Source organism: Cherax quadricarinatus, chromosome 88 (genome assembly GCF_038502225.1).
Source record: "Cherax quadricarinatus isolate ZL_2023a chromosome 88, ASM3850222v1, whole genome shotgun sequence".
Taxonomy (NCBI): Eukaryota; Metazoa; Arthropoda; class Malacostraca; order Decapoda; family Parastacidae; genus Cherax; species Cherax quadricarinatus.
The window spans coordinates 740402-767500 of record NC_091379.1 but is presented as its reverse complement, the minus strand read 5'-3'; the positions used below and the strand labels follow the sequence as shown (position 1 = coordinate 767500).

General features: G+C 41.9%; 1 protein-coding gene across 2 annotated transcripts in view; it reads left to right on the top strand.

Moving 5' to 3' along the window:
• LOC128698567 (delta(14)-sterol reductase TM7SF2) overlaps positions 1-27099 on the top strand; it is an 81405-nt gene that overhangs the window by 38098 nt on the left and 16208 nt on the right. For both annotated transcript variants that reach the window (XM_053790858.2, XM_070103804.1), the window contains exons 2-7: positions 12525-12690; positions 19693-20121; positions 23362-23586; positions 24324-24495; positions 24746-25041; positions 26916-27005. In XM_053790858.2, the coding sequence (XP_053646833.2) occupies positions 12532-12690; positions 19693-20121; positions 23362-23586; positions 24324-24495; positions 24746-25041; positions 26916-27005 (1371 nt within the window). In that variant the 5' untranslated portion in view covers positions 12525-12531. The remainder of the gene's footprint in view (positions 1-12524; positions 12691-19692; positions 20122-23361; positions 23587-24323; positions 24496-24745; positions 25042-26915; positions 27006-27099) is intronic.

Sequence of the window (27099 nt, the reverse complement as noted above, 5' to 3'; positions counted from 1 at the left end):
TTTGACTGAGCAGCTAGACCTATGCCCTGGAAAGCGTCATATCGGCAACCATCACCACCTACCTGACCCTTAGTCAGGTCATTCCAGTTCAGCCCACCTAAGTAATTTTTCAGTCCTATGAAATCAGCCAAGCGGAAGTCAGGGACGTAGACTTGATTGCCATTATTAGGGGAATTCCATGATATATTAAAACTGAGTGATTTGTGATCACTTTCCCCAAGCTCATCATTAACCTCAAGATTATTAATTAGTGTTTCCCTACTGGCAAGAACCAAGTCAAGGAGGTTATTTCCCCTAGTTGGCTCTGTCACAAACTGTTTTAAAAAAATATATCAATCCTGGATCGACCAATCAGATATTTTAATCTATTGTTCATCCATTTAGGATCATTTTTGTTTGATCTGATTTCCCTATTTGGAACATAATTTGACTGAGCAGCTAGAACTATGCCCTGGAAAGCATCATATCGGCAACCATCACCACCTACCTGACCCTTAGTCAGGTCATTCCAGTTCAGCCCACCTAAGTAATTTTTCAGTCCTATGAAATCAGCCAAGCGAAAGTCAGGGACGGAGACTTGATTGCCATTATTAGGGGAATTCCATAATATATTAAAACTGAGTGATTTGTGATCACTCTCCCCAAGCTCATCATTAACCTCAAGATTATTAATTAGTGTTTCCCTACTGGCAAGAACCAAGTCAAGGAGGTTATTTCCCCTAGTTGGCTCTGTCACAAACTGTTTTAAAAAACAATCCTGGATCGTATCAAGAAAGTCACCCGACTCTAAATTTCCTGTCAAATTGCTCCAGTCAATCTGTCTATAGTTGAAATCTCCCATTAGCACAACATTTTCGTATGTAGATGCCTTACGAATTTCGTCCCATAGAAGTTTACTGCACTCCCTATCAAGATTTGGGGCCCTGTAAATCACACCCAAAATTAGTTTTTCTCGGCCCTCGAGAAGCTGTAACCAAACAGATTCAGTGGCTGACGCTTCTAATTTAATATCTTGTCTTACACAACAATTTAAATTGTCTCTGACATACATCGCTACTCCACCACCTTTCCTGTTGACCCTGTCAGTGTGGAATAATTTATAGCCTTGTATGTGACATTCAGAGGGCATCTCTCTATCTTTCAGATTGAGCCAGGTCTCTGTTATAGCAATAATATCTATGTTTCCTGCACTTGCAATTAATCTTAGCTCATCTATCTTATTTCTAACACTCCTGCTATTAGTATAGTAAACCTTAAGGGAGCTAGTCCCTTGCTGCCCTCTGCTGCCCCCCTTTGTTAGCTGACCTGTTCTATTGTCTTTATTTATAACTTCATGCTGAATGCCTTTTATACATTTACTGTTTCCAACCCTAGTGTTGCAACCTGCTTGTTTCCCACACACACCCATACCTCTATCTTCCATCAGTTTAAAATCATAGGCATTTCACCAATTCCCTTTTTTATTTCTCTCTTTAACTGAATATATCGATTTCTTAATTGCCCCTCTCCTCTTTTGATTTGCCTATATATGCCTCTCTTTTGACCAATCAGATATTTTAATCTATTGTTCATCCATTTAGGATCATTTTTGTTTGATCTGATTTCCCTATTTGGAACATAATTTGACTGAGCAGCTAGAACTATGCCCTGGAAAGCGTCATATCGGCAACCATCACCACCTACCTGACCCTTAGTCAGGTCATTCCAGTTCAGCCCACCTAAGTAATTTTTCAGTCCTATGAAATCAGCCAAGCGGAAGTCAGGGACGTAGACTTGATTGCCATTATTAGGGGAATTCCATGATATATTAAAACTGAGTGATTTGTGATCACTTTCCCCAAGCTCATCATTAACCTCAAGATTATTAATTAGTGTTTCCCTACTGGCAAGAACCAAGTCAAGGAGGTTATTTCCCCTAGTTGGCTCTGTCACAAACTGTTTTAAAAAACAATCCTGGATCGTATCAAGAAAGTCACCTGACTCTAGATTTCCTGTCAAATTGCTCCAGCCAATCTGTCTATAGTTGAAATCTCCCATTAGCACAACATTTTCGTATGTAGATGCCTTACGAATTTCGTCCCATAGAAGTTTACTGCACTCCTTATCAAGATTTGGGGCCCTGCAAATCACACCCAAAATTAGTTTTTCTCGGCCCTCGAGAAGCTGTAACCAAACAGATTCAGTGGCTGACGCTTCTAATTTAATATCTTGTCTAACACAACAATTTAAATTGTCTCTGGCATACATCGCTACTCCACCACCCTTCCTGTTGACCCTGTCAGTGTGGAATAATTTATAGCCTTGTATGTGACATTCAGAGGGCATATCTCTATCTCAGATTGAGCCAGGTCTCTGTTATAGCAATAATATCTGTTTCCTGCACTTGCAATTAATCTTAGCTTATCTATCTTATTTCTTACACTCCTGCTATTAGTATAGTAAACCTTAAGGGAGCTAGTCCCTTGCTGCCCTCTGCTGTCCCCCTTTGTTTGCTGACTTGATTTATTGTCTTTATTTATAACTTCATGCTGAATGCCTTTTATACATTTACTGTTTCCAACCCTAGTGTTGCAACCTGCTTGTTTCCCACACACACCCATACCTCTATCTTCTATCAGTTTAAAATCATAGGCATTTCACCAATGGCCTTCTCAATTGAGTTTGCAAGTGCTACCACCCCAGCCCCAGAGAGATGTACCCCATCCCTTGCATACATATCATGTTTGCCATAAAAGTTGTTCCAGTTGTCAATGAATGGGATTGCAAGTTCAGACTGGATGAAAGAAGAACAAAAAGAAGAAAGCCAGATCAGACTTGGTTGCTGGCCTGATACGTCAAACTTGGTACCCGCTGCCCGCTCTTGAACGTATGCACCACAGTCCGGCTGATCAGGAACTGATTTGAAGAACCTGTCGATTTCCCTCTTGAAGACAGCTAGGGATCTGTTAGTAACTCCCTTATGTATGAAGGGACTGTTACGTCGTGGTCCCATAACACTTATTGAGTTCTCTTAATGTACTCGTCACTCTGACTCACGAAATCGTAATGACACGATTGCAAGCAAACCATACCTCTTTTCGCCGGAGGTATCTTGCACTGTCTGCCAAGCCTGTTGTGTTCATATGTAATGATTTCGGTGTGTGGATTTGAGACCAGTCTCTCCAGAATCTTTCAGGTGTAGATTATCATGTATCTTTCTCGCATACATTGTGTGGAACACAGTTCGAGGGATTGCAAACACTCCCAATAATTTAGTTGCTGGACTGAGTTTATAAGAGCTGTGAAGGTCCTCTTCATGTTCTAGTTCTGCAATTTCACCTGCCTTGAATAGGGGCCACTAGCATTATCTCTCATCCTCATACCAAATGTAGATGAAAAATGAAACCACTGGCCACGGCTTTGTATTATCCTTTGCAAACGATGCGGGATACCCAGATAACGGCTTCATCAGCCCATACAAAAGAGAATGGAATGATTACATCGACTCAAGGCTGAGGGACTTATTACCTCAAAAACTCTTCCTGTTCTTCACCATTCTCCTTTGTGTGGCGAAACGTTTCCTCATTAAAGATACCCAGGTGTTGCACATGTGTGTAATTTATCAACTCGTCGGTTCTCTGAACCATTCATCTACATACCCAGATAAGCTTGAAAGTCGCCTCGATAGGAACCACGGCAAATTTTCATGCAGATATCAATGAAGTCTTATAGTGGGCAATAAAAAATGACATGATGCTGGATGGTGGGAATGTTAGTGACACAAGTCCGGCAGATTCATCACATCTAAAATCAGGGCAAACAGAAAAGTTCCCATATTTGAATACTGCCGTCACATGATACCCTCCAGTCAGCAGCTCTATTATCACTTCCCTCTTGCTTCATGTTACCTGTCTTCCGCCATTACATACGCTAGTTTCTTTTTAGATGTTTTTTGTATTATTCACTAAAGAAGTCACTCGCGGCGAAACGTTTTATCTAATAAATTTCCTGAACTACATTAGTGTACCCACAACTTTTTTGATGAATAGGGAGTTCCACGAGTGGAGGGGCATACTGTCAGTGGCTTCAAAATCGGGTAGGGTTAGAGTAACGTCAGAAATTTTGGAGACGTTAACCGAGTTTTGTATCATTCGCGAAAAAAATAATTTGGATTGACGATCTGTAATCCAATTAACTTCTCACGGAACACAGTCACATTGCGACCAGCATTTCGCTCATTACTTTGTTATCATTAGTGTGTTCTATTTCCTTTGCTCAAAGGTCCAATATTAGGTGTAGTTTTTACCCTGGATTTTGCATGCGAACATTATTTTGGATTTCGGTTTCATTAATGACTTTTAGCTCTATCTCTTCTGGACTATATGATGTATTCAGTTTTATCTCAGTGTTTTCCATTTTTAACTGGTATTTCTTTTCGCTCACGAGAAAGTGTGAGTTCAGCGACTCTTCGTCTTCACCTGTAGGAGCGCTCCATCTCTCTTTAAAACTAGCATGTGCTCTTCTTGTTCTCTTAATGGTATGAGTCAGGAGCACATATTTTGTGCCCCAGTCCTCCAGCCAAAATAATTGCTCACCTTTTTATTCTCTTGCAAGGAGGGTTTTTTCGGTATCATCGGTGTCTCTAAAATTCACATTTCTTAATTATGGAACCAATTTTATTGTTTGTCTTGGATTTTCTTCAAGCTGCGAATGTATATTCCAATGTGGAAATTTTTAAACATTTCTCCACCCATATTCAAATTGTATGAATGCATGTTTTTATGCATTTAATTATATATTTTCTGCCTGGAGCTTATACTATGCTAGTCTATTGTATCTGTGATCTTTCCATCACTACAGTGTGTGGGCGAGTGTGCGTGTAGGAAACTGAGTTCACTTGAGGGAAGAGAACAGTAGACATTCTTAACCCTCCGCCAATCTTCCCCTCCAGACAACAACTCACTCCCTGTCCCTCCCTCCATAATTTAAGGAGTGTCCGACTCCGCCCATAAATTGAGTCTTTTGCAGTAAACATGTTCTTCCAGGTTAAGTTTCTAGAGGCTGTTATGAGCACCCGAGTGTCCGTGGGTCGATCACTGACACGAGTGAAAATGGGTGTTTTCTTACCCGCTGTCCCTGTTCACCTAGCAGTAAGTAGGTAACTGGGTCTTAGAGCTTCGAACTATAGACCAATAAGCCTAACCTCCATAGTGGGAAAATTTATGGAATCAATAATTGCCGAGGCAGTTCGTAGCCACCTTGAAAAGCATAAATTAATCAACGAATCTCAGCATGGTTTTACAAAGGGGCGTTCCTGCCTTACGAATTTATTAACTTTTTTCACTAAGGTATTTGAGGAGGTAGATCATGGTAATGAATATGATATTGTGTATATGGACTTCAGTAAGGCTTTTGACAGGGTCCCACATCAGAGACTATTGAGGAAAATTAAAGCACATGGAATAGGAGGAGAAATTTTTTCCTGGATAGAGGCATGGTTGACAAATAGGCAGCAGAGAGTTTGCATAAATGGGGAGAAATCAGAGTGGGGAAGTGTCACGAGCGGTGTTCCACAGGGGTCAGTGTTGGGCCCCCTGCTGTTCACAATCTACATAAACGACATAGATGAGGGCATAAAGAGCGACATCGGCAAGTTTGCCGATGACACCAAAATAGGCCGTCGAATTCATTCTGACGAGGACATTCGAGCACTCCAGGAAGATTTGAATAGACTGATGCAGTGGTCGGAGAAGTGGCAGATGCAGTTTAATATAGACAAATGCAAAGTTCTAAATGTTGGACAGGACAATAATCATGCCACATATAAACTAAATAATGTAGATCTTAATATTACGGATTGCGAAAAAGATTTAGGAGTTCTGGTTAGCAGTAATCTGAAACCAAGACAACAGTGCATAAGTGTTCGCAATAAAGCTAATAGAATCCTTGGCTTCATATCAAGAAGCATAAATAATAGGAGTCCTCAGGTTGTTCTTCAACTCTATACATCCTTGGTTAGGCCTCATTTAGATTATGCTGCACAGTTTTGGTCACCTTATTACAGAATGGATATAAATTCTCTGGAAAATGTACAAAGGAGGATGACAAAGTTGATCCCATGTATCAGAAACCTTCCCTATGAGGATAGACTAAGGGCCCTGAATCTGCACTCTCTAGAAAGACGTAGAATTAGGGGGGATATGATTGAGGTGTATAAATGGAAGACAGGAATAAATAAAGGGGATGTAAATAGTGTGCTGAAAATATCTAGCCTAGACAGGACTCGCAGCAATGGTTTTAAGTTGGAAAAATTCAGATTCAGGAAGGATATAGGAAAGTACTGGTTTGGTAATAGAGTTGTGGATGAGTGGAACAAACTCCCAAGTACCGTTATAGAGGCCAGAACGTTGTGTAGCTTTAAAAATAGGTTGGATAAATACATGAGTGGATGTGGGTGGGTGTGAGTTAGACCTGATAGCTTGTGCTACCAGGTCGGTTGCCGTGTTCCTCCCTTAAGTCAATGTGACCTGACCTGACTAGGTTGGGTGCATTGGCTTAAGCCGGTAGGAGACTTGGACCTGCCTCGCATGGGCCAGTAGGCCTTCTGCAGTGTTCCTTCGTTCTTATGTTCTTATGTTCTTAGTCAACTGCTGTGGGTCGCAGCCTGGGGGAACAAGATTGAAGGGCCACAATGGAAATAAGACAGACAGTCCTCGATGACGCACTGACTTTCTTTGAGTTATTCCTGGGTGAATAACCCTCTGGGTTAAAGATCCGAACAAATCTTATCTTTATCTTTCTCTTGTAACCTTGAGTGCCAATACTGATTACAGGTATAAGATGTAATAGTCGAAATTCTTTATATGTGAAATATTTCCACCAACGATTGAAACTTAATCATCTATATCAGAGTACCTTTGTATGGGTCTTCAGCATGGGGTTAATAGAGTTCATTGATTGATTTCTAGAGGTTTTCAACCCGTGAAGCCGGGCCTGAGCAGATTTCATTGTGTTAAGTAAATGGCAACTAATGTGATTTTATTGTGGCAACGCTTCGTTCGTTACATTAGATGTGTTCTGAGGTGTTTAAAATTTGTGATATATTAGACAGAAACAAAAGTTGACTGAAAAAAAAAATAATCGGGAAAGTTCTCCGTACTGTGTTAGTGCGTGTTTGAGATCTCTTGGCTGTTCATTGCATACTGGTGCACAGTGACTGAGGGAGCTGTGGAATGTCAGTCCAGGACGCATTCTTCAACTGATCGATACGAAAACGTTCAGCAGTCGCCGAAATTGGTTGTATTTTAGAGTTTTCGTAATCTAGATCGAATTCTTCAATTATAAGATTTTGTTAACTTCAGGTCTTATTTTATTATATGTAATTTTAGCTTTAAACGTATTTTTTATTTGAGGGAATAATGCTCAAAATAGCTTTAGTGTTTTACGAACGTTACGTGATCAAGAATCTGGACCTCAACCTCCCCCCCTCCCACCTCTTCCTCCACCTACCTTCCTTCCTCCTCCTCCTCCACCTACCTTCCTTCCTTCCTTCCTTCCTTCCTTCCTTCCTTCCTTCCTTCCTTCCTTCCTTCCTTCCTTCCTTCCTTCCTTCCTTCCTTCCTTCCTCTTCCTCCTCCTCCTCCTCCTCCTCCTCCTCCTCCTCCTCATTCTGTCTTTATACTCTCCACCCTCTTTTTATTGACCTGTGATATTCTCCAGAATATTGTAATAAGACATTTAGTACTTTGGGTAGTGTACCCGTAATATAATTTTCACTATATCTAAGATTCGTGATTTCGTTAATTCAAGACTTTTTATTTTTGTAAATATAATAGCTGATGTAAATTACTAGTTTGTTAGTTGAAAGTATAATTAAATTAATGATTTACAATACCGACAAGTTGGGGAACTAAGTTTAAAGGATCGAGCTTAGTTACATAGATTAGCTTCACTGTCGTGTTTTAAACCCACGTTTAAACTTAGTGTCAGAAGTAATAGGTCGATATGATCGACACCATGCCTAACCCTTCTAGGGTAGGGTAGGTGCCTGAGCCCGAGCCTTTAGCTCATAAGACTGTCATTCCCATTTGCCCCATTGGGGCGGGGATGGCAGACCAGAGAGGCCTAGCTTGTGGCTAGGCCTGGGGACAGTTGGTCCCAAAGATGAGGAGGTACTTGTGCCTCCTCCCATGGGAGACTTAGGTCTCAGACACTCCCTAAAGAGGGAGCCAAGGCCGGGCCACCACTTGGAAAAGGCCCGGACCGGGAGAATACCGGCTAATATTTAATAATAATAATAATAAATAAGGATCGTTATCAAGTTTTTTTTTTATCTGCTTCAAAGCTATGAATTTAAGGGGAAGTGTGTGGCTAAAGTAATCAATATTTTGTAGTTTATTGTATTGCTCACTTTCAGTTATAACCCAGGATTAGAAAGTAAAATAAGATCACTAATTACTCGTGTTTTGCCACTTATGTCTTTCAAGGGAGCATAATATGTTGCCTTTGGTTGCCGATGATGGGAGAGTCGAGCAGTGTTGTCACCTGACTGTAACAATCATGTCCAACATTTTTGGGGTAAAACTCTCCATTTTCATTCAAGAGCAAAAATATTATGCCATATACTAGTTGTCATTAGTATACATACAAATGTAATTCATTACATAGTACAGCAGAAACTAAGTATATATATATATATATATATATATATATATATATATATATATATATATATATATATATATATATATATATATATATATATATATATATATATATATATTTATATTTATATATTTATATATTTATATATATATATTTATATATATTTATATATTTATATATTTATATATATATATTTATATATATTTATATATATTTATATATTTATATGTATATATATTTATATATTTATATATATATATATATATATATATATATATATGTATATATATGTATATATATATATGTATATATATATGTATATATATATATATATATAATGATCACAGTAAACAGGTGATTCCAGAATATGCAAAACAACCACTGTGAAAGAATAGAGAAGTTCCAAGCATTTTCGTGACTACTCACATTTTTTTTGGGGGGGCTTCTTCACATAGGCATCCTGAAACATGAAAAAGACGATGCCTTGCCTAAATTAGTGATAAACATGAACAGAGAATGAGAATGTAGAACAGAACCATTGTTAGGAAAGGACTCCCCTCAGTGGCATCAAGGCCACTGTGGGTCTCTTGATCTAAGGAACTAAACCTATCCTCTTCCCTGGATTGAACTTGAGTGCCTTCGATTCCCCAGGCACTGTATGACTACCCCCAGTCCCCAGGCACTGTATGACTACCCCCAGTCCCCAGGCACTGTATGACTACCCCCAGTCCCCAGGCACTGTATGACTACCCCCAGTCCCCAGGCACTGTATGACTACCCCCAGTCCCCAGGCACTGTATGACTACCCCCAGTCCCCAGGCACTGTATGACTACCCCCAGTCCCCAGGCACTGTATGACTACCCCCAGTCCCCAGGCACTGTATGACTACCCCCAGTCCCCAGGCACTGTATGACTACCCCAGTCCCCAGGCACTATGACTACCCCCAGTCCTCAGGCACTGTATGACTACCCCCAGTCCCCAGGCACTGTATGACTACCCCCCAGTCCCCAGGCACTGTATGACTACCCCCCAGTCCCCAGGCACTGTATGACTATCCCCCCAGTCCCCAGGCACTGTATGACTACCTACCATTCCCCAGGCACTGTATGACTACCTCCCAGTCCCCAGGCACTGTATGACTACCTCCCAGTCTCCAGGCACTGTATGACTACCCCCAGTCCCCAGGCACTGTATGACTACCTCCCAGTCCCCAGGCACTGTATGACTACCCCCCAGTCCCCAGGCACTTTATGACTACCTTCCAGTCCCCAGGCACTGTATGACTACCTCCCAGTCCCTAGGCACTGTATGACTACCTCCCAGTCCCCAGGCACTGTATGACTACCCCCAGTCCCCAGGCACTGTATGACTACCTCCCAGTCCCCAGGCACTGTATGACTACCCCCAGTCCCCAGGCACTGTATGACTACTTCCCAGTCCCCAGGCACTGTATGACTACCTCCCAGTCCCCAGGCACTGTATGACTACCTCCCAGTCCCCAGGCACTGTATGACTACCCCCAGTCCCCAGGCACTGTATGACTACCTCCCAGTCCCCAGGCACTTTATGACTACCTTCCAGTCCCCAGGCACTGTATGACTACCTCCCAGTCCCCAGGCACTGTATGACTACCCCCCAGTCCCCAGGCACTGTATGACTACCCCCAGTCCCCAGGCACTGTATGACTACCCCCAGTCCCCAGACACTGTATGACTACCTCCCAGTCCCCAGGCACTGTATGACTACCTCCCAGTCCCCAGGCACTGTATGACTACCCCCCAGTCCCCAGGCACTGCATGACTACCCCCAGTCCCCAGGCACTGTATAACTACCCCCCAGTCCCCTGGCACTGTATGACTACCCCCAGTCCCCAGGCACTGTATGACTACCTCCCAGTCCCCAGGCACTGTATGACTACCTCCCAGTCCCCAGGCACTGTATGACTACCCCCCAGTCCCCAGGCACTGCATGACTACCCCCCAGTCCCCAGGCACTGTATGACAACCCCCCGTCCCCAGGCCCTGTATGACTACCCCCAGTCCCCAGGCACTGTATGACTACCTCCCAGTCCCCAGGCACTGTGTGACTACCTCCCAGTCCCCAGGCACTGTATGACTACCTCCCAGTCCCCAGGCACTGTATGACTACCCCCAGTCCCCAGGCACTGTATGACTACCCCCCAGTCCCCAGGCACTTTATGACTACCCCCAGTCCCCAGGCACTGTATGACTACCCCCCAGTCCCCAGGCACTGTATGACTACTCCTCCAGTCTCCAGGCACTGTATGACTACCCCCAGTCCCCAGTCACTGTATGACTACCTCCCAGTCCCCAGGCACTGTATGACTACCACCCAGTCCCCAGGCACTGCATGACTACCCCCCAGTCCCCAGGCACTGTATGACTACCCCCCCTGTCCTCAGGCACTGTACGACTACCTCCCAGTCCCCAGGCACTGTATGACTACCCCCATTCCCCAGGCACTGTATGACTACCCCCCAGTCCCCAGGCACTGTATGACTACCCCCAGTCCCCAGACACTGTATGACTACCTCCCAGTCCCCAGGCACTGTATGACTACCTCCCAGTCCCCAGGCACTGTATGACTACCCCCCAGTCCCCAGGCACTGCATGACTACCCCCCAGTCCCCAGGCACTGTATGACTACCCCCCAGTCCCCAGGCACTGTATGACTACCTCCCAGTCCCCAGGCACTGTATGACTACCTACCAGTCCCCAGGCACTGTATGACTACCCCCCAGTCCCCAGGCACTGCATGACTACCCCCCAGTCCCCAGGCACTGTATAACTACCCCCCAGTCCCCTGGCACTGTATGACTACCCCCAGTCCCCAGGCACTGTATGACTACCTCCCAGTCCCCAGGCACTGTATGACTACCTCCCAGTCCCCAGGCACTGTATGACTACCCCCCAGTCCCCAGGCACTGCATGACTACCCCCCAGTCCCCAGGCACTGTATGACTACCCCCAGTCCCCAGGCACTGTATGACTACCCCCAGTCCCCAGGCACTGTATGACTACCTCCCAGTCCCCAGGCACTGTATGACTACCTCCCAGTCCCCAGGCACTGTATGACTACCTCCCAGTCCCCAGGCACTGTATGACTACCCCCAGTCCCCAGGCACTGTATGACTACCCCCCAGTCCCCAGGCACTGTATGACTACCCCCAGTCCCCAGGCACTGTATGACTACCTCCCAGTCTCCAGGCACTGTATGACTACCCCCCAGTCCCCAGGCACTGTATGACTACCCCCCAGTCTCCAGGCACTGTATGACTACCCCCAGTCCCCAGGCACTGTATGACTACCTCCCAGTCCCCAGGCACTGTATGACTACCCCCCCCTGTCCTCAGGCACTGTATGACTACCTCCCAGTCCTCAGGCACTGTATGACTACCTCCCAGTCCCCAGGCACTGTATGACTACCTCCCAGTCCCCAGGCACTGTATGACTACCTCCCAGTCCCCAGGCACTGTATGACTACCCCCCCAGTCCCCAGGCACTGTATGACTACCTCCCAGTCCCCAGGCACTGTATGACTACCTCCCAGTCCCCAGGCACTGTATGACTACCTCCCAGTCCCCAGGCACTGTATGACTACCCCCCAGTCCCCAGGCACTGTATGACTACCCCCCAGTCCCCAGGCACTGTATGACCACTACGGATTTAGCGCTTCCCCATGAATAAAATAAAATAGTAGAGCTAGGAAATGAGTTTGATTAAGTGGAATACAGTGGTATCTACAGACAGGAACTAGCTGATTCATTGCCCATCATAATGACATGTGTTAAATAAATCATTCTTGAGAAAGTTATAAGATCACTATATTATTTTATACCTGTTTTCTTTAAATTTTCAGAAAGAAAATGTCAAAATTCAAAAAGACTGATCGTGTCATGGCACGTTGGCCAGGGTCATCCTTGTGGTTTGAAGGCACAGTTATTGACTTAAATGATATTGAATACCTGGTTTGCTTTGAAGATACCGCAAAATCTAAATATGTCGTCAAATACAAGGATGTCAAGGTAAGTTCCAGTTCTACAATGTAATGTCCTTAATATTTTTAATATCTCCCAGGGATGCACCACAGTAGGTTAGTAGGAAATGTAATGTGTTGGTAACATTAGTAAGAAATGTAGTGTGTTGGTAACATTAGTAAGAAATGTAATGTGTTGGTAACATTAGTAAGAAATGTAATGTGTTGGTAACATTAGTAAGAAATGTAATGTGTTGGTAACATTAGTAAGAAATGTAATGTGTTGGTAACATTAGTAAGAAATGTAATGTGTTGGTAACATTAGTAAGAAATGTAATGTGTTGGTAACATTAGTAAGAAATGTAGTGTGTTGGTAACATTAGTAAGAAATGTAATGTGTTGGTAACATTAGTAAGAAATGTAATGTGTTGGTAACATTAGTAAGAAATGTAATGTGTTGGTAACATTAGTAAGAAATGTAATGTGTTGGTAACATTAGTAAGAAATGTAGTGTGTTGGTAACATTAGTAAGAAATGTAATGTGTTGGTAACATTAGTAAGAAATGTAATGTGTTGGTAACATTAGTAAGAAATGTAATGTGTTGGTAACATTAGTAAGAAATGTAATGTGTTGGTAACATTAGTAGGAAATGTGTGTTTGTAATATTAGTAGGAAATGTAGTGTTGGTAGATAGCAAGCAGCCAGGGAGGTCATGCAGTATATACCATCTTGTCATTTAAGCATGAACCTGAAACCTGTTAAATATTATTGTACAGTATTTTGCACTGGCAGAATTACTGGTCTTTTCTTTCTGTTTCATGATCACAGATGACAGGTAAAACATACAAATTTCTACTTGCATTTAATGCACAGTACATTTATCTTTACTTTCCTGGATTTCTTAATAATTCTTATTCCTGTAATTTTTCCTTTTTATTTTTTCCGGTGTGTGATCAGCCTGTAGGGGCAGATATCCCCAGAATCATTAGCAGGATACAGGAAAGCCCCTGTTATCTAGCTAGTTAGGTTCCAGGCTACTGCTGTAAAGTGAAAGATAACCTTTTTTCACTTTTAGATTCACATAAAACCCTGATAGCATGTTTACACTCATATATTAGGTGAGCAATAGAGCTAGGTCTTAAAAATGCATATACAGTACTTACCTTAAAAGATTTTTATCCTTAGCTTATAGTGAGTGGTGAATATATTTATTATAAGAAGTCTGAATAAATGAAGAATGGTTGTAATTGACAGTCGCTGCATTATCAGATTATGGAGCAGCAGTCTTTGGAACCATGAACTAGCTTTTAAGATACACTTAGAGTAGAGAAAATCTTGTTTGCATCTTTTGCTGTACATAGAGGATTTCATAAGTCTAGGCCTTGTACCTTTTACCTAAAGGAGATATATATAGTAAAGCATCAAAAATGCAAATAATCCCAGAAGAAAGAACAGTTTGAGTCTATTTAACAATCCACTGAGCAAAGAGTAGAAAAACAGATTTTTTATATGTTTAACCCACTCAATGTTTCATACATCTGATATTAGCACAAATCCTTCAGCCTTCAGAGAACGAAATTAATAACTGGCCTAAGTTTTCAACTCTGTCGAGAATGGTGTATCCATAAACTATGAAGACATACAAAATACTGCTTGTACAGGCACTTCAGTACATTTTCTTCTTTTTTTTCCCCCTCTTCTTCCCTTCTTCCTCCTCTCTCCTCATTGTCCTCTTTCTCCTCTTCTTCCTCTTCCTCCATAAAATTGGGGTCTCTGACAGATCTTATACTGCTATATTCAGTATAGTTCTGTATAGGGAGTTCTTTTAATTTTTCCCTGTATCACTATTTCCTTAAAATAACAAATTGATTTGGATATTCTGCTAGTATATTATACAGTGGACCCCCAACATTCGATACTAATCCGTTCCTGAGAGCTCATCGAATGTCGAAAATATCGAAAGTCGAATTAATTTTCCCCATAAGAAATAATGGAAATCAAATTAATCCATGCAAGACACCCAAAAGTATGAAAAAAAAATTTTTACCACATGAAATATTAAGTTTAATGCAATAGAATAATTACAATAACAATAGAATAATTGACACTTACCTTTAATGAAGATCTGGTGATGATTGATGGGATGGGAGGAGGGGAGAGTGTCGAAGTTGTTACTGTTTAGAAGGGGAATCCCCTTCCATTAGGACTTGAGGTAGCAAGTCCTTTTCCGGGGTTACTTCCCTTCTACTTTTAATGCCACTAGGACCAGCTTGAGAGTCACTGGACCTCTGTCGCCGTTCCTTTAAGTAACAAAAAAAAAAAAGGCACAATACCGTGACTGGAACGATACACAAATAACCCGCACATAAAAGAGAGAAGCTTATGACGACGTTTCGGTCCGACTTGGACCATTGACAAAGTCACACTAACCAGAAGTGGAGCAGGACGGCTATATATAGGCAGGAAGAGGTGGTGGTAGTAGTAGTAGTAGTAGTACAAGAATGGTATATAATACCGACAAGATGAAATTAAGACACGCGCAACACCCGGGCATCCCTATCGCAGACGTTTCGCCATCCAGCCAGCCACTGGATGGCGAAACGTCCACAACAAAGACAGCCAGACACCGCACATGTGTCTTAATTTCATCAGTAGTTGTAGTAGTAGTAGTAGTAGTAGAAGAGGTAGTAGCAGTGGTAGTGGTAGAAGTGGGAAATAAGGAGGACGAGCCAGTCAAATACAAAGGAAGGGGAGCACTGCAAGAGAGCTAGGTGCCCACTGAGGGAGAGCAAGCGCACAGAGGTGCGTGAAAGGGGAAGTGGTGAAATAAATGAAGAAGGAACAGAAACACGAGACAGAAGAGAGAAAGACAACCCAGAAGAAAAAAGGAAAGAGGAAAGGGGAAGAGGGAGAAGAAGAAAAAGAAAAAGAAAAAATGAGGATTCAGGTTAAGTCACGGGTGTTCTGAAGTTTGGAGCATTTTATAATGTAGTGGGAGAGGAAGGCATCTACAGAGACGAAGCCAGGGCTAAGGTTCATACAAGGAAAGTTGTGTATTAGAGAGGATTCAACTAGACGGCGACTGTTCGAATTGGAAGTAGGGAAGACAGTTTTAGCAGAAGACCAGTCAATAGGATTGCTATGATCTCTGATTTGACAGAAAAGAGCATTGTTAGTGTCGGCAAGCCTAACACTATTTTTGTGCTCCCTAAGTCTGTCAGAAAGAGATCGACCAGTTTCTCCGAAGTATTGAAGAGGACAGGAGGAGCAAGAAATAGAGTAGACACCAGGAACATCTGTAGAGGGAGGAGAGGTATGAACGAGATTAGTGCGAAGAGTGTTAGTCTGGCGGAAGGTAAGCTTGATGTCTAAGAGATGGAGAGAATTGTTGAGATTAGAAAGACCGGAAAAGTAGGGAAGGCAGAGGATAGAAGAGTTCCCAGGAGTAGAGAGTTTGGGAGAGAAGAAATTGCATTTAGCACATGAGAGGGCAGAGTCTATGAAATGGGAAGGGTAGCCAAGACGGGAAAACGAATTATGAAGAGTGGAAATTTCTGCTGGATGGAACTGAGGATCACAGATGCGGAGGGCACGGAGAAAGAGGGAGATAAGAACACTTTTCTTGACAGGGGAAGCATGATAGGAAAAGTAGTGAATGTACATGCCACTGTGCATAGGTTTTGATTCCTTTCGTCAGTCTCGCTCCCCTAATCTTCCTGACTTGTCCACTTTTCGTGGCACTCTCCTTCCTGCTCTTGTTAGTCTGTTTTCTAAGAATCACCACCTTCCACGCCGTTACCAACTTGCCCTTTCTTCTCTTAAAATCAACACTAACATTGTCATACTATCTTCTGACAAAGGTAATTCGGTAGTTATCCTTGATCCCGAGGATTACCTCCGTAAAGCTGATGTCTTGCTCTCTGACTCACGTACCTACACTCCTCTCGTTTCCAACCCTCTTGATCGCATCAAGAGAACTTTCAACAAAAAACTAAGGACTCTCTCCGACCTCTGCCCTCCTGACTTTGACCTTGTTCAACGGTTTCGTGTCATCTGTCCCTCTCTTCCCTATTTCTATGGCCTTCCCAAAACTCATAAACCTGATATTCCTCTTCATCCTATCATATCCTCTAGAGGTTCTGTCTCTTATTCTCTTGCTTCTTGGCTGGCCAAAACCCTCACTCCCTTTCTTGGTACTTTTTCTCCTGCCCACCTCCGTCACTCTCAAGACTTCATTGAACAGGTTCGCTCTCTCCCAACCTGTAAGATGCTTAGTCTTGACGTTGAGTCCCTCTTCACCAATGTCCCTCTTGATGATGTCCTTGATTTCCTTAGAGAGAAGGCCCATGAAGGGTTTCTTCATCTCCCTATACCTACTGATGTCTTTCTTGATCTTATCTGCCTCTGTGTGGACTCTAACTCCTTTTCCTTCCAAGGGAAATATTATTCTCAAACCTTCGGTGTCGCTATGGGCTCTCCTCTCTCTCCTGTCCATGCTAATCTTTACATGGAATACTTCGAGACTGTTCTTCTTCCTACCCTCGATGTGCAACCTTCACTCTGGCTCTGCTATGTGGATGACATCTTTGCTCTGTGGCCTCATGACTCCAGTCTCTTCCAACCTTTTCTTGAAGCTCTTAATAATCTTGCCCCTTCCATTAAGTTTAAAGCTGAATAGGAATCTAATTCCTTGCTTCCTTTCCTTGATGTCCATGTCCACCGCTCAGATACAGGTTTTTCCTTTTCCGTTTACCGAAAACCTATGCACAGTGGCATGTACATTCACTACTTTTCCTATCATGCTTCCCCTGTCAAGAAAAGTGTTCTTATCTCCCTCTTTCTCCATGCCCTCCGCATCTGTGATCCTCAGTTCCTTCCAGCAGAAATTTCCACTCTTCATAATTCGTTTTCCCGTCTTGGCTACCCTTCCCATTTCATAGACTCTGCCCTCTCATGTGCTAAATGCAATTTCTTCTCTCCCAAACTCTCTACTCCTGGGAACTCTTCTATCCTCTGCCTTCCCTACTTTTCCGGTCTTTCTAATCTCAACAATTCTCTCCGTCCCTTAGACATCAAGCTTACCTTCCGCCAGACTAACACTCTTCGCACTAATCTCGTTCATACCTCTCCTCCCTCTACAGATGTTCCTGGTGTCTACTCTATTTCTTGCTCCTCCTGTCCTCTTCAATACTTCGGAGAAACTGGTCGATCTCTTTCTGACAGACTTAGGGAGCACAAAAATAGTGTTGGGCTTGCCGACACTAACAATGCTCTTTTCTGTCACGTCAGAGATCATAGCCATCCTATTGACTGGTCTTCTGCTAAAACTGTCTTCCCTACTTCCAACTCGAACTGTCGCTGTCTAGTTGAATCCTCTCTAATACACAACTTTCCTTGTATGAACCTTAGCCCTGGCTTCGTCTCTGTAGATGCCTTCCTCTCCCACTACGTTATAAAATGCTCCAAACTTCAGAACACCCGTGACTTAACCTGACTCCTCATTTTTTCTTTTTCTTTTTCTTTTTCTTCTTCTCCCTCTTCCCCTTTCCTCTTCCCTTTTCTCCTCTGGGTTGTCTTTCTCTCTTCTGTCTCATGTTTCTGTTCCTTCTTCATTTATTTCACCACTTCCCCTTTCACGCACCTCTGTGTGCTTGCTCTCCCTCAGTGGGCACCTAGCTCTCTTGCAGTGCTCCCCTTCCTTTGTATTTGACTGGCTCGTCCTCCTTATTTCCCACTTCTACCACTACCACTACTACTACCTCTTCTACTACTACTACAACTACTGATGAAATTAAGACACATGTGCGGCGTCTGGCTGTCTTTGTTGTGGACGTTTCGCCATCCAGTGGCTGGCTGGATGGCGAAACGTCTGCGATAGGGATGCCCGGGTGTTGCGCGTGTCTTAATTTCATCTTGTCGGTATTATATACCATTCTTGTACTACTACTACTACTACTACCACCACCACCTCTTCCTGCCTATATATAGCCGTCCTGCTCCACTTCTGGTTAGTGTGACTTTGTCAATGGTCCAAGTCGGACCAAAACGTCGTCGTAAGCTTCTCTCTTTTATGTGTGGGTTATTTGTGTATCGTTTCTTTAAGATTTGTCTAAAATGGGCCATAACATTGTCATTGTAATAGTCACCAGCACGGCTTGCAATAGCTGTGTTAGGGTGATTTTCATCCATAAAGGTTTGCAGTTCAACCCACTTTGCACACATTTCCTTAATTTTTGAAGTAGGCACAATGTAGTCCACAACTGGCATAGGCTTCTCAGGGTTAGCCCCAAACCCTTCAAAATCTTTCTTAATTTCCATACTAATTCTCACCCTTTTTACCACAAGGTTGGCACTACAAGCTTTCTTGGGGCCCATGGTGACTTATTTTGCAGAAACAAGCACCAAAAACAGTGATAATATGGATAATATGGAATGTACCGAATGTATCTTTAGATGCGCACACACTGGCTGATTTGTAAACACTGGCACACACGGGGTAGTTCAGGCCACACATGGACACGTCTCGTACGAATCGTATCGAATGTCGAGGCGAAATTTTTGCGTTAAAATGCATCGTATGTCGATGCCATCGAATGTCGGGGGTCCACTGTATATTGGTTAATTCTAAGCATTTTTTAATTGACTTTTACTGATCTTTGACTTTCTGTAAGTTTTTGAAAGTGAGTCCAAACAGTCATTATTCTTAATTTCAAGCAGTTGTGAACAATATGGAAACACTTTCTCAGAACTGTAGAACTACACTATTTCACATCTCAATTCCTCACTCCACTTCTTAAAGAGTTAGTACTATCTGACTGGTTACTTGAGGATGACACTGAGTTCCCCTATTGGCTAGAGACAATGTAAACAATTTTGTGTGCCTAAATTGGGACTTGGAAAGACTCAAATTAGGCCTTAAAAGCTGGTCTGTACAGGGTGACAGAATGGTAGAATATTAAATTAGTTAACAATCTCATTTAACTATGTCAAATGAATATACATTTGTTTACTTAAAGCCTACAATATTTTAACACAGATTTTGTCTTGTAGTCTCTGACAGAATTCAGGAGACGTTCCAAGAGTCGTGGAAGATCTAGTAGTAGAGGGAGATCGAGCAAAACAAAAAGTCCAGGTCGTCGTTCTACATTAGAGCCCAAACCTTCGCCAGCGAAAACTGCTCAACGTGCAGTAGAAATCATCAAAGTCATTGAGCCAGAGCCTGTAGTGAAACATAAGACTATAGTGGAGCCCAGGAATGTACTGGAACGCTGGAATGACATGGAACACAAGAATGTACTACTTGAGTGCAGGAATGATGTGGAACACAAGAATATACTGGAACGCAGGCATGAAGTGGAACGCAAAAATGAAGTTCTCAGGACAGATGTCTTCACTCGTCTCTCTAGAGCTGATGTGGCAGTTCAGCGAACCTCCTCACCCATCTGGCAATCTCACCGCATTGTTTCCTCGAATGAGAAGGTTAGTTGGGGCTGTGCTGACTCGTGTTGCTGAACTGTTCTACATATCAGCGAGAGATTTATTTGTTCTTTGCACAATGTTTTGTTTGTAAGCATAGTACTACAGTACTTAGTCTTTATACGTACAGCCTTAGGCTAAATTAACAGAAAAAAGTAATTTGATCCTAATTAGCATGTTATCGATTTAAAATAAGTAAATTGAGAGCAGTTTGGTTTATAATGGATGTTCCTTACTTCATGGTGGTTCAGGTTATGATATTTAGACTTAATGATGGTGTAAAGCTTTTTTTTTTTTGTTTTGTTTTTTTTTTGTTTACAGTACTGTGCTTTTAATGATAAGATAAACTTGTATTTATTTATTTACTTTTCAATTCTGGTATTTAGTTAGTTACAGTAATTATTTGTTTATTTACTTATTCAGTGACATTAGTTATTTATTTATCATATGTTCATATTCAACTTAATGTACAGTGGTACCTCAAATTTCAGCCGTAATTCGTTCCAGAAGGTTGTTTGAGTGCCGTTACCAAACGAATTTCTTCCCATAAGGAATAGTGTAGATTAGATTAGTCCGAAAAGAGGAGGCAGTTAGGGTAAGATATAAACAGCTATTGGAGGATAGATGGGCTAATGAGAGCATAGGCAATGGGGTCGAAGAGGTATGGGGTAGGTTTAAAAATGTAGTGTTAGAGTGTTCAGCAGAAGTTTGTGGTTACAGGAAAGTGGGTGCGGGAGGGAAGAGGAGCGATGGGTGGAATGATGATGTAAAGAGAGTAGTAAGGGAGAAAAAGTTAGCATATGAGTTTTTACAAAGTAGAAGTGATGCAAGGAGGGAAGAGTATATGGAGAAAAAGAGAGAGGTTAAGAGAGTGATGAAGCAGTGTAAAAAGAGAGCAAATGAGAGAGTGGGTGAGATGTTGTCAACAAATTTTGTTGAAAATAAGAAAACGTTTTGGAGTGAGATTAACAAGTTAAGGAAGCCTAGAGAACAAATAGATTTGTCAGTTAAAAATAGGAGAGGAGAGTTATTAAATGGAGAGTTAGAGGTATTGGGAAGATGGAGGGAATATTTTGAGGAATTGTTAAATGTTGATGAAGTTAGAGAAGCTGTGATTTCGTGTATAGGGCAAGGAGGAATAGCATCTTGTAGGAGTGAGGAAGAGCCAGTTGTGAGTGTGGGGGAAGTTTGTGAGGCAGTAGGTAAAATGAAAGGGGGTAAGGCAGCCGGGATTCATGGGATAAAGATAGAAATGTTGAAAGCAGGTGGAGATATAGTTTTGGAGTGGTTGGTGTAATTATTTAATAAATGTATGGAAGAGGGTAAGGTGCCTAGGGATTGGCAGAGAGCATGCATAGTTCCTTTGTATAAAGGCAAAGGGGACAAAAGAGAGTGCAAAAATTATAGGGGGATAAGTCTGTTGAGTATACCTGGTAAAGTGTTTGGTAGAGTTATTATTGAAAGAATTAAGAGTAAGACGGGTAGAGTTATTATTGAAAGAATTAAGAGTAAGACGGGTAGAGTTATTATTGAAAGAATTAAGAATAAGACGGAAAATAGGATAGCAGATGAACAAGGAGGCTTTAGGAAAGGTAGGGGGTGTGTGGACCAGGTGTTTACAGTGAAACATATAAGTGAACAGTATTTAGATAAGACTAAAGAGGTCTTTGTGGCATTTATGGATTTGGAAAAGGCATATGACAGTGTGGAAAGGGGGGCAATGTGGCAGATGTTGCAGGTGTATGGTGTAGGAGGTAGGTTACTGAAAGCAGTGAAGAGTTTTTACGAGGATAGTGAGGCTCAAGTTAGAGTATGTAGGAAAGAGGGAAATTATTTCCCAGTAAAAGTAGGCCTTAGACAAGGATGTGTGATGTCACCGTGGTTGTTTAATATATTTATAGATGGGGTTGTAAGAGAAGTAAATGCGAGGGTCTTGGCAAGAGGCGTGGAGTTAAAAGATAAAGAATCACACAAAGTGGGAGTTGTCACAGTTGCTCTTTGCTGATGACACTGTGCTCTTGGGAGATTCTGAAGAGAAGTTGCAGAGATTGGTGGATGAATTTGGTAGGGTATGCAAAAGAAGAAAATTAAAAGTGAATACAGGCAAGAGTAAGGTTATGAGGATAACAAAAAGATTAGGTGATGAAAGATTGGATATCAGATTGGAGGGAGAGAGTATGGAGGAGGTGAATGTATTCAGATATTTGGGAGTGGACATGTCAGCAGATGGGTCTATGAAAGATGAGGTGAATCATAGAATTGATGAGGGGAAAGGGGTGAGTGGTGCACTTAGGAGTCTGTGGAGGCCCAAGAACTTTGTCCTTGGAGGCAAAGAGGGGAATGTATGAGAGTATAGTTTTACCAACGCTCTTATGTGGGTGTGAAGCATGGGTGATGAATGTTGCAGCGAGGAGAAGGCTGGAGGCAGTGGAGATGTCATGTCTGAGGGCAATGTGTGGTGTGAATATAATGCAGAGAATTCGTAGTTTGGAAGTTAGGAGGAGGTGCGGGATTACCAAGACTGTTGTCCAGAGGGCTGACGAAGGGCTGTTGAGGTGGTTCGGACATGTAGAGAGAATGGAGCGAAACAGAATGACTTCAAGAGTGTATCAGTCTGTAGTTGAAGGAAGGCGGGGTAGGGGTCGACCTAGGAAAGGTTGGAGGGAGGGGGTAAAGGAGGTTTTGTGTGCGAGGGGCTTGGACTTCCAGCAGGCATGCGTGAGCGTGTTTGATAGGAGTGAGTGGAGACAAATGGTTTTTAATACTTGATGTGCTGTTGGAGTGTGAGCAAAGTAACATTTATGAAGGGGTTCAGGGAAACCGGCAGGCCGGACTTGAGTCCTGGAGATGGGAAGTACAGTGCCTGCACTCTGAAGGAGGGGTGTTAATGTTTCAGTTTAAAAACTGTAGTGTAAAGCACCCTTCTGGCAAGACAGTGATGGAGTGAATGATGGTGAAAGTTTTTCTTTTTTGGGCCAGACTGCCTTGGTGGGAATCGGCCAGTGTGATAATAAAAAAAAAAAATTAGTCAGTTTCAGACCCCCAAAAATACACTTACAAAAACACTTACAAAAATACACTTACATAATTGTTCGAGTTGGAAGGTGTTCGAAATTCAATGTACAGTACCACTGTATTTTCAACTTACGATGGGTTCATTGGAACACAACCCCATTGTAAGTCATGGAGCACCTGTAGTTGGTATTTCCACTCACTTATTAATCTTGCGTGTATGTGTTACAGATTGAATACAACAGTCAAATAAACAATGTGAGGACTGTCACCTCTAAGAAAGAGCCAACCCCAAAAAGCCTTGGTAGCCGCCTCTGTGGCATATCTTGCAGTGTAGGCTCAAGCATCAAATCTGGCATCTGTGCCTTTATACCATCACTTGCCACTGTCAAGTTTCTGATATTGACTCTCATCATAACTGCCATGCCAGTATTTCTTACAGAGATGTGTACAAAGGTATGTGTGCATTTTCTGAATTATCAGTGTAATCATGTTACATAGGGTGCCTTGATGCTGATGATGAGATTTTGATCCAGGTAATGGGAACTGTCCTCCCATTCCTTGGATCAGATTTAATTACCTCACATTTCCAAGGTGCTGTATAATCCCTATGAGTTTCGTACCGGAAGTATTAATATCTACTAACTATGTATGTACCTTATTTTTCTTGGCTACATTATTCATGTAATGTAAAATATTAATTGAAATTGACCTGTGAAATATTGTCATTTGTGTATTACATGGAAAAAAGTGAGGTTTTTGCTTCATGACAAAAAAATTGAATAATAAAAATTATTAGTGGGGAGACCCTTCAGCATAATAAGCATTGAATAGTTCAATTTTGCAAATGTGAAGGCAGTGTTGAGGAAACTAAAAGGAATAGAAGTTAGGTGGCAGTCAAAGTGACCCCAGGGCAAGGGTAGATGTAGCATCAGCATTTCTATAGCCCACTGGGAAGTTTTTCTCTTATTCCTATAATTTGTTCGATACATAATGGAAGCATCTTCTCACTTAATGTTACTGACTATTATTATGTTTCTTGACTTGCTGGAAAACTGCTCAATTCTTGTTTTTCTGTTCTAACACTGAAGTCACCCATAATAATATTGAAATCCTATTTACTTTTTTTTCCTGAACATTCAGATCATTATAGTGTACTGAATTATATTATAAAACCATGTCTCTCTCAACAGAACAAATGCACAGTTATGGAGATGCCCGTTATGCCTCGCAAATTTCAAGTCTACTATGACCCATTGTCCATTGCTCTGGTTGCTGGCTTTCTGGTAACTCAACTCTTGCTCTACCTTATTCCTCTGGGTAAGGTGGTGAAACCCAAAAATGGAGCAACTGTACATTGCAATGGTAAGCATTATTAAATTCATTATATTATTCCTTTAAACAATTTACTGTACACAGTCAAAATAGGTGTTTTTTCCTTACAGAACTTTTAGTAAATTATCTTCCTGCAGTTTTTCTTATTTATCTATTTTCTTCTTCCTTAGATTTAGGGAAACATTTGATCATGAAGTGCATTAATATTTTTTGTTTTAAGTTACATCACTGTATTACCACTTTCAGGAAGGCTAAGAACTATTTTGATTTATTTTTACAGGGATCATTGCTTTGCTTGTGTCAGTGGCAGTGTTGTCCAGTCTGATGTACTTTGGTTATGATGTACTGCAAGTGTACACTAAGTACCGTCAGCTTCTAGCCACCAGCATGGCACTTAGCATGGTTCTAACGCTTGCCGTGTACATCCGTGCTAGGTATATTCCCGATGATGCCAAAAACCCTGTGGGAAATTCAGGAATGTTCTTACCCGATTTCTTCACCGGCCGAGAGCTAAACCCAGCTGTTAGGTCATTGGATCTAAAGTTCTTACTTTTCAGAGTTGCTCTACTTACTTGGGTGAGTGTTTGTGTATGCTGATACAGTGCAGTTTAGCCCTGTAATTCACAGAGATAGGTCTTATATGTCTCAGTTATTCGTATATGTTTTCTTAGTCATATTGTATGTCTTCAAATATTGCTCCAGTCTATCTTATATAAGAAAGAGCGAGCATATTCTGAATGAAATTATTTAGTTATTTCTTTCAGTTTTGGGGTTGTGTGCCAAGTTATAAAGACTAAGGGGAAAACAAATAAATGAAGCTATATGCAAAGTGGTCTCCATTATAATTTTCTTTTTTTAAAACATTTGCCGTTTTCCACCAAGGTAGGGTAACTCAAAAAAGAAAAAACAGTTTCATCATCACTCACTCCATTACTGTTGCCAGAATCATGCTGATGCTACAGTTCAAAAACTGCTACATATCCCCACCCCCTTTGTAGTGCAGGCACTGTACTTACCACCTCCAGGACTCAAGTCTGGCTAACTGGTTTGCCCAATTCCCTTCATAAATGATAATTTGCTCACGCTCCAGATTACAAAGCATGTAGATTCTAGGGTTTGATTTTATGTGCAGTTACTCTTTTATATATATAGGAGTCTGTGGAGACAAAGAAATTTGTCCATGGAAGCAAAGAGGGGAATGTATGAGAGTATAGTTGTTCCAACACTCTTATATAGGTGTGAAAAATGGGTGGTGAATGGTGCAACAAGGAGAAGGCTGGAGGCAGTGGAGATGTCATGTCTGAGGGCAATGTGTGGTGTGAATATAATGCAGAGAATTCGTAATTTGGAAATCAGGAGGAGGTGTGGGATTACCAAAACTATTTTCCAGAGGGCTGAGGAGGGGTTGTTGAGGTGGTTCGGACATGTAGAGAGGGTGGAACAAAGTAGAATGACTTCGAGAGTGTATAAATCTGTAGTGGAGGGAAGGCAGGGTAGGGGTCAGCCTAGGAAAGGTTGGAGGGAAGGGGTAAAGGAGGTTTTGTGTGTGAGGGGCTTGTACTTCCAGCACGCATGCATGAGCGTGTTAGATAGGAGCAAATGGAGACAAATGTTTTTTAGGACTTGACGTGCTGTTGGAGTGTAAGCAAGGTAACATTTATGAAGGGATTCAGGGAAACCAACAGGCCGGACTTGAGTCCTGTAGATGGGAAGTACAGTGCCTGCACTCTGAAAGAGGGATGTTAATGTTGCAATTTTATAACTGTAGTGTGAGCATGCCTCTGTCAAGACAGTGATGGAGTGAATGATGGTGAAAGTTTTTCTTTTTTGGGCCACTCTGCCTTGGTGGGAGATGGCCGATATGTTAACAAATAAAAAAAAATATAGTGGTTGATAAATGGGTAGACTGGTGTGGTTTAGAGAAGCATTTCATTTGTGATGTACATGTGTTTTTGGAAATGGCTTTTGAGTGAAAGTAAATGTGTTTATCTTTTTGGTCACCCTACTTAGGTGAAAAATGAATAATATAAACTGGTTAGCTGGACTTAGAGTCCTGGAGATGGGAAGTGCAATGTCTGCACTTTAAAGGAGGGGTTTGGGATATTGACTGTTTGGAGTGACATCTCAACTGTTGTATTTGCATGTCTGGAAAGACAGTGATTATGTGTAAATGATGGTGATTTTTTTTTTTTTGTGGGGGGGGGGGGGTCACCATGCCTCGGTGGGAGATGGCCAGCATGTGGAGAAAAAAAAAATTACTGTTCTGTACTCACCTCTACTCTTCCTCCCATTATAATTTTTGTTTTGTTTTATAATTAATACTGAGAGTAATTCTTGGTATAAATAATCATTATGCATATTAATCACTAGAGAATAATCAGCATATGTGTAAATCTTTACATTCTGAAGATTCTCAGGTTCATCAGTTAATTATTAGTATTTCTTGCCAGATCATGATCAACGTATTGGTGGTGATGAAGGATTTACGTGCAAATCCTGGTCAATACAGCCCCACACTCTTGACAGCTTGTGGTCTACAGGTAAATCTAATTTATTATATATATCTTTTCTCCATGGGGAAGTGGAAAAGAATTCTTCCTCCATAAACCATGCATGTTGTAAGAGGCAACTATA